The sequence below is a fragment of the Atta cephalotes genome (assembly GCF_000143395.1).
Source record: "Atta cephalotes unplaced genomic scaffold scaffold00023, whole genome shotgun sequence".
NCBI lineage: Eukaryota > Metazoa > Arthropoda > Insecta > Hymenoptera > Formicidae > Atta > Atta cephalotes.
Window position 1 is genome coordinate 1,053,206 of NW_012130087.1, and position 9,372 is coordinate 1,062,577.

Consider the following 9,372-nt stretch of genomic DNA (forward strand, 5'->3'; position numbering starts at 1 on the left):
ATATATATATATATATATATATATATATATATATATATATATATACAAAATTTTTAACTAATCTTTCATAAGGTATTTAAGCCTAATTCTAAAGATTCAATATTGTTCATCTAATGTTGTAATCTCTAATCCAAACCAAGACTGTTTTACACAAAGTATTATATAAAGCAAACATTGATACTAGTTAACGCCAGAAGCCGATAACAAAAAACTGCAATTTTCCAACTTTTTTCATTTTTATCGATATGGACTTTACTACTGTTTACACTTTTAATTGTGGAAAAGAATTTTTAAATCTGTAAAGACAACTAGAAAAATACTTGAAAAATAATGGTAAGAGAGATACAGATGACTTTAGAATCCCCTTATGCTCGATTCCACAAATAAGATTAACTCAAGTCTCGGTTCAATTTATTTTTATCTTTTTTTAATTCTCAGACTTAGAAAAAAAAACATTTTCTATAATTCTTATATAAAAATTAATCTAATCTACATTTGTGTGTGAGATATTTGTGTTGTGGGTTTAAAGTGGAGTGGCGAAGCAAGCGGGAAATGACACGACACGACGCGACGTTACTCTCATGGATGCATCCGCTCCTGCAGCCGTCGGTGCCGCCGCCGTCGCCGCTACCACCGCCGCCGCCGCCGCCGCCGCCGCCGCCGCCGCCGCCGCCACCGCTACCCCACCGCGACTCGTTCCACGGCACCTTCTCCACTCTCGCGTCCTCTCCCGATATTCTCTACCATCCCAAACCCGAACCAGTCCAGAAATCCCCACTCTGATCGCGCGTGCACCGCGACGACGGAAGTGTGGCAACGCCGCAGAGCGCTCGCCAGTGTCTCGGTCTTGGCGAGTTACTCGGGGGGGCTCAGGCCGAGTCTACCGAGATTGTGTCTACCGGCGCGGGTAACCCGAAAGCGAGTGTGGCGAGGATTAAAGTCGCGGGCCGTTTCCCGGCATGCGAGATCGTCTCGCTGCTGTCTGAAGGCCGTACAAGAACGAACGTAGAACGGCGCGCCAACGATAAGAAAAGTTTCACGGCCGCGGATCTAGAAGAGGAAACTGACGACGACGACGACGACGACAAGAAGGACAACGACGACGACGACGACGACGACGACGACGACGACGACGACGACGACGACGACGACGACGACGACGACGACAACGACGACTGCGACGACGACGAGAGAGAAATAGACAGGAGACGAAACAGCAGGAACGGCAGAAGAAAAAAGAAAAAAGAGGCGACGAAGAAGAAGAAGGAGGAGAAGGAGGAGGAGGAGGAGGACGTATCGTCGCCGCGCGACAGCATAGCAAGAGCAGGAGCAAGCCGACGAGACCGGGCGCCGCGCCGCGCCGCGCGCTCTCGCACGTTGCCGTGCCGCGTTTTACTATATCGCGCCACACGCGCGTCGTGATCCGCGTACGCGCGCGTGAAACATACACGCGCACGATATTACATATTTATATGCATACACGGTGACCCGCGCGCGGAGATAATACAGTGTAAATGGCGCTCTCAGCGCAGAACCAGTCGACGTCGTACGTGAACTTGTATTACTCGATCGTCCAACGTGCGGCGACGCGCTACTTTAAGGAATATTACAACTCCGGTAAGTACCATCGTAACGCACGCACTCGTGTGTCTCACAGATACACGCACACATGTAAATTTTGTAAAAAGCGCACCGGGCAGAGACAGATTCGCCGGCGAGCATGGATAAGCGCGCGTCCGGCTTTGTATCATTTAGCGGCTGCCCTCCTCTTCTCTCTCCTCTTTCCCTCCCCCCCCTCCCCTTCTCTCCTCCCTCGCCACGCTCGTCTGGTCCGTCGAATTTTATCCCTCATGTCTGCGACAGGCGCCGGTAGCCACCTGTGCGGCCACGTTTCGACAAAACGCGACGTCATCGCGTGCGCCGCACCGTACACACGCGGTTTCGAATTTTCCCGCCGAACTCCCTTCTCGTTTTCTCTCCCCCTCCCCCTCCCCCGACGTTCTGCACTCCGTCCATGTCTCTCCGCCTCTCCGAAGATCCATTCAAACTCCGGTAATGTATAATTTCGATGATTTCGATCGCTCGATAGTGACGCGTGTGTGAATACGAGAATTTTTATTTCTGTACCTTCATACGTGGCACGTGATACCTCGTTTGGAAAATTGAAATTCGTTAAAACTCTGCTTTGATTTCAGTATCTATATTTTTCTCTCGCCGTATCTTTTATTCGAGTATCCTTTCTCTCTTTCTCTTTCTTTCTCTCTCTTTCTCTCACTCATCTCTCACCCCCTCCCTCTACTGCCTGTCCCCATGCTCGCGTGTGCACGTATGCATACCGGGACAGTTACACGATCCAACTATAACGCTCCGACGACTACAGGCAGAAGTGTTCTTCCGACTGCGATTAACAATGCTAGTTAGACACGTGTTCCGTGCAAAACTCGTGTGTGTCTGCGGTCGAACGCGTAGCTTGATTGAACGAGACAGTGTTTAATGTTGGAAGACTTAAAGGGAGAGAGGGAGAAAGAGAAAAACGAGAGAGAGAGAGAGAGGAGAAATGAAATACGTGGGGTGAGACCAGAAATATCAAGGAGGACCTAAGAGTTTTGCTGTCCGTCGGTCAACGTCTAGTGTACGAAATTCTCTGCGCGCAACGTCAGACGGAGAGAGAAAAGTCGCGTGTTCGCGGTTGCTGCACGAGATGAAAACAAGCGAAAGCGTATAAGGAGAAAAGAGGGAGAAAGAGAGACGTAACTTACTACAAATCCCTCTCATGAGCACCGGCACTGTGCAAAATGATGTAGCAAAAGTTATATGAATCGGTTGGAACGTTAAGTGAGAACACGGCAAGACAGACGTATATCCAAGATCCTACGGCGAATGAATAAAAGAAACCGCAAAAAGTCAGAAACCAATTTGAGATAAACGCGAGACTAGTACAATTAAGTAATTCCACTGTAACAGTAAGCTTCGTGCTCTCAGAAACTAATCATAAAATTGGATCTTGAAATGATTAAATCTCTTTATTATGTAACACTTTGCTATGGAAGAAGGAGAATGTTAATTAATGTTCTGGAGCAAAATATATATTCGCGCTATGATACGATATGAATATCGATACGGAGGAAATGCAAAGAAAGTGATAGCGTTGATTGTATAAACTACTTTATTTAAACTGAATGTACAGCGTATCGCGCTTTAATGAGGGAATAATTTTAAAAGAGGAAAAAACCACACGAATACAGACCAAGACGTCGAGAAAAATAATCGTAGATTGGGTGTAATTACCCCCTCCCCCCCTCCTCTCCCCATCCACCCACCCTCCTCCTCCTAACACGTCTACTTGTGATAATTGTAATATAAATTAGACGGAAATTGATGATTAAATATGCTGACGAATCCACGTGTGATTTAAAGGATGAAACACAGCGTTGTTAGACATTATATAGCTTATTACACAGGTATGCATCATCAATTGAATATTTGTAGTAGATATAAAAAAGCGCGAGAAGTTCTCGAAGAGGCGCATCAGTATTTTTAATGGCATACAGGAGAACATTATTCATAAACATTATAACTGAAAATTCTTTTGAAATGATTTGATACATTGATAAATGATAAAACAAGACAAAAACAGTTAATTAAGTTGTAATAGCATTATCCTGTATGTCAGTTTATAGTCAATTATTTACAATATCGTTTGCGGTAACGATAACTATACGATTGATCGTCGTTCATCATTGATTCATGATTGTATCTTGTAATTATCCGAAATATATAAAATTAAATTAATTTGTTACTGACATGATTACCAGCTATACTTTGCGATAATTAAACGTTCCAGCAAATATTTGTTATTAACGCAATACGGACCATTTGCTCGAACTCACTATTTATTGCTTCGAAATAACATACGAATGGCAGATGAATTGATATAATGTGACGAGCATCGCAGTTTGTACAAAATATTCCTTTCTTCTCGAGTGAGACAAGAAGGCACAGGGAGGGAAAGGAGAGAGTTACGTGATGATATATACGCGAGACACAATCACGTAATATCCACCGCGCCGTTTGGGTCATCTAATCGGTCTTCAATTTATCACGGCGAGCAAAGTGACGAAACGCACAAAACGATAAGTTTCCGAGCTACCCTCCGACGCGACGGTCTAAACTGTAAACCTTCTCACAGATGTACACAATAGAATCAATCTAGAAGGGAAATAATCCAATTGTCGTTTCGTCCTCCGACTCATAGCAACGTAATTCAGCGGTAAGACAACATACGAGGCGCATATCGAACTCTTCGTATTATTCAACGGATTCGTCGGACCAGTCCTGGAATTGGCTTTTTCTCACAAAACGGAAACTCAATGCGACGCTGCAACTATCTTACTAACTTTTTAATATTCAACTTTAAATATCTTCGAAGTACTAAACCCTGAATCAAAACTTCCTTCAAGTTTCATTTACAAAAAGGAAATATCTTATCGTCTAATTTTATCACTGAAAATTCCCCCTCGCCCCATTCATCGCGAGTATTACACATGTTTATGTCTCATTAAAAGACAATCGAGTCGCGAACAACTACCGTGGAACTTAGAACTTGGCGAGGGACGCGATCTTTTCAAGCGCGCCTAATGCGAAACGATCCAAGTCTATGAATTCGATATTCTACCTTTTCGAAAGATGACAATCGCACATGACACTCTTATCGAAAGTTTTATCGGTAAAGGAGACGGATTTATTTGGAGCGGCTCGACAATGAAAACCTGTTGTGATCACGCGGTCGCACTTGCGCCGCGGCGCGACTCCACACCGATCGAGGCGCGTTGCCTGGTCAAGGTGAGCGTCGTCGACCGAGGACTCTCGTGATCGTGCTCTTTGTGACCGAGAAATGCAACGCCGACAATCATGAGTGAGTGCGTCCCGCGCGGCCTATGGCAGCGAGTTCCAGCCGAGGGCGAGTTATCATTCAACGGAAGGTCGATGACGGAGGGTGTTTTCCAGCAAGAGATACGATAGATGTAACACAGTGAACATCGTTACATCCTTATTTGCCGATGTTAAACAAAGATGAAAGTATAGTGAAAGAAAAGATTGGTTGCTGCAGTAAATTTGATGGTAAAATATGGCATAGTATTTTTAATTGGTTGCAACAGCCAATTTTTGATTGCTGCAGTAAATTGTTGGTTGTGTTAACCTATCCGCAATGTCAGTATAGGATTTGGATTTGGCTAACTCAATCAAAAATTGGTTGCTACAACTAATTAAAAATGCTATGCCATATTTAATCATCTAATTTGCTGCACTATAACAATCAATCTTTTCTTTCAGTGTGCGTTACACTGTCTCTTGCTGGAAAACGGCAGGAAACAATCGCGCTTGTCTGAATTATGATGTAAAAAGGAAGGTGTAACATTGCGCGTAACGGCGATAGCAATACCGACAACAAATCAAATTTGCCCCAAATTACGTTTTCCTGCGTATCCCTGAGTCGAAATTTTTATCTACTTTCAATCTTTTAACCTCCTCAAATCTTTTAAACTTGTTTTGATACTTAAATAATTAAATAGAACTTCTTTACTTAACTTTCTATTACTTAATTTACAGCTTCTACACTGAAAGAAAAAATTGGCTGTTACAGCAGATTAGATGGTATAAAATATATATATAGCATAGCATTTTTAATTGGCTGCTATTGAACCAATTGAAAATGCCATGCCATATTCAGTCAATCTTTTCTTTCAGTGTACTAGAAAACTTTTTTTAATCCATAAAAATAGGAAATTTTTCAATAACTGCCATTTACAGGCTCAACGAAGCTCAATATTCATTTGATTAAAATCTATTATAAATCTTTAGAGTCTACATACGACTATCTAAAATTAAGATTTAAAGTGAAGCAAAATTTCGACTCAGGTAGAAATAATAGTATTAGTATACTGGAACAGCCAATCATATTCGACCAGAAATTCATTCTTCAACCGCGCATCAATATGAATGGTACACCTTTCTTTTTACATCGCGATCTGAATTGCCACCGCAATGATCTTTCTCCGATCGAACTCTTATTCCGATCGATTCGAATATTTATCTATCATTGCATTCATTTGTCATTTCTATTACGTAGTCGCGAAAGTGAAGATTTAATTGTTGAGAGGAAACTGTTTAACGCGCGCGGACTTGAAAAATACCGCGTCGGGTCGCGAAGGGCTAATCTGATTTCCACGAATTCTACTCGATAAATCGCTTTCGTAAACATGCCCTAGCCGAAGGACGTAGCCGCCGCGGCGACGATTTCAAACACAGCGAGAGTCCCTGGCGCGATTATATTTGTGACGGGGAAATATAGACTTAACGCGCATTGCTAGAAAGAGACGGATTGCCTATTTAGATATGCCATTTTGATAAGAATGCTGGTGAAAATTTAGTATGTGTCGGACTGCATGCGTCAAATCGACCTTATGCATTTTCAACAATTGGCGCATGTAAAAATAGCCACAAAATTGCCACAAAATTGAAAATCAAGGAAATATCAGGAGAATTGGAAACGGTCATGGAAATTAGAGAAAAGTCAGGGAATTTTCGGGAAAATTAAAATTCTTTCATAAAAGTTTGACATGTGCGTACATCACATCTATGCAGATTTGGAATACTTTCAACTTAGTAATTAAATGCAAGCAGTATCAGCAACATTATTAATGGTAATATTTACATCGCTCTATTAAATTGCACTCTCAACAAAATATTTGACGGTTTCCAAATTAGGATGAAAATACAAAAAATTCAAAATATTATTGAAAGTCAGAGGAAATCATAAAATTTTATCTGCAATGGAAATCAGGGAAAAGTTATGGAATTTGTGGCAATCCTGAAAAACTTTCTTAATTTATAGCATTAAATTATCGGCAGTAAATTTGCACGTAATGTACATGAACTATAATTCCAAATTTCTTTTCGGGAACATTTTGTAACCGCGATAAAAACAGTGCATTTGGGAAAGGGGCATTAGATATCGATAATAACGTTCAATGTAAATAAATCACGTTAATACGGAGAACTCACAGTGAGTATAAATCGCAATAACTTCGCCGCGCTGCACCGATAATAATTATTATATTGTCTTAACGATCACGTGAATATCTTAATCGCGCGATATACTCGGTATCGCGTTAAAGCGAACGATCATAATCGCAAACTATCGTTATATTCTGCAGCGCTTACGCAGCGTCGTTTATGTTGAGAAAATCAGTCATACTTCCAATTAAATAACTCGTAAAACAGTCATCAAAGTGTGGCGCAGACAACTCTAACAATAAATGCGGCTGTGATTATTTTCATTATTATTATTATATAAACGCATATTTAAACTAATCTTGTAGATATTAGATGTTCATATCATTCAAATGCAGTCGTCTTTCGAAGAAGATATTTCTTTCAAGATATTTTTAAAATCCATATTCTTGTCATTGTTTTCTTTGGAATCTTGGAAATAACGATCATTATAGATGAATATTGTCATTTTCAATGTGTCAAGTGTAATCCCACCAGGTCTAGCATTATACGGAGTTACGACGACATAATGCCTCCTAAGATTTCTCTCCAATGGGTTTTACATAAAGTGCAAGTTGTAAAGCTCGTAAATATTTGTACGCGTCCGCGTAAGTCAAAGTCACGTTTTAGCTAGGAATTAGTACTGGAAGATTCAATCTGGAAGATTCAATCTTCAAATTCTCAAAGATGATCGACATTCAGAGTTTGACAAGGTGGGTCCAACCCAATAAAACCCAGTGAGTTTTATTGGACCCACTAAAAAAATCTACTTAAATAAATCCAATAAGTCTAATTAAAATTTAATAACAGCATAAATAAATCATGTAATATAAATTAATATAAATAAAAATAATTTAATATTATAAATGAATTGTAAATAAAATAAGAAAAAGAAGACATAATAAAACTAAATTTAAATTTGTTTTGAATAAAAATGTATTTTGTATTTTAATTTCAATCATGATTTATATTATTATTAGATCCCAAAAAAACGATAAACATTTATTTATTAAATTATAACGTATACAATTTATGATTTTTCAAAAATGCTTTTTCTTTAAAAAATTCACAAAAAAATCTATTATAAATAACAAATATTTCGAGATTTCATGATAAAGCTTTTTTTCGATTTTAGAAAATTAAAAAAATTGTTTAATTTAATTTACTTTTAGTTTTAATTTTCATCCTTCAAATAGTAATTGAGGGGATGAGTGGAATAAAAGCTAATTATAAAATCTTGATATTAATAAAAATTAAAATAATTTGCTACTTTTTTATTATACACAAATAAGTACAATATGAAATGAATTGATGTAATGTCTTTAAGAAGTTATATGTTACAATACTTCTCTATTACGATTAATATTACATGAAAAAGCTAATTACCTAAATAGAATTGTGGAAAAAGAGCCTAAACAAAATTGTGCCTTTATTTCGCCCATCCCCTCAATTGTAAATAGTAAATATAAATTGTATTAAAAATTGTATTTATATTTTTTTAACAAATTTATAAAAAAAACTATACGTAACAAACATTTTAAGACATCATCACGTGATGGAATTATTTTTTGTCAAAAAAATGATCGGACTCAAAGACTGATTGATTTGGCATAGAAATAGAATACTTCTTATATAGATATATGTGCGTGTATATTCCATTAATTAAGAAATTTAATTTAATTTAATTGAAATTAATTCATATAATATAATTATATTATATTGAATAGTAAATCTTGCGAATCATTAATATTGGATTATAAAGAATAAAAATGCATTTTTTTTTTAAACCCGGAAAAACCCAATAAAATCCTAAAAAAACCCGTCTGGGTCAGGTTTTTTTTTCAAAACCTGAGTTTTTTCAAACTCTGTCGACATTACTGCGAGGAATGAAAATTGCGGAAAACATTAATCTCTGAACTTTTTTTTTCATCAAAAGTTTCCTTCTTTCCACCAGATACATTCGCGTCGCGAGATAATCATGACATAATGCGATAAAATCGTAAGATGCAACATCGAGACATGTATCGCGTGATACGATAGAAAGAAAATATTTTATTATACACACAAAGCATATATCGACAGCATTCTTTTTTCGCGCATTGGGATTTCTAATCGTAACGTGTAATATGAAATACAGTGAAACATTGTGCGATACGATATAAGAAATACATTGTACAAAGATTGTAATTGTTTGCTGAAGATGCTCCGTACTTCGAATCGCTCCAACAAATATGAGTCATTTTTATTGAATAGCGAGAAGAGAGAGCGCGAAAACGAGAGAAAGAGAGAGAGAGAGAGAGAGAGAGAGAAGAGTGAGAG

General features: G+C 38.5%; 1 protein-coding gene across 1 annotated transcript in view; it reads left to right on the forward strand.

The window, feature by feature from the left end:
- Nucleotides 1-1,514: 1,514 nt before the first annotated feature.
- Nucleotides 1,515-9,372, forward strand: part of LOC105619842 (myeloid zinc finger 1-like) — a 21,525-nt gene continuing 13,667 nt past the window's right edge. The window contains exon 1 of the mRNA XM_012201360.1: nucleotides 1,515-1,617. Coding sequence (XP_012056750.1) covers nucleotides 1,515-1,617 — 103 coding nt within the window. The remainder of the gene's footprint in view (nucleotides 1,618-9,372) is intronic.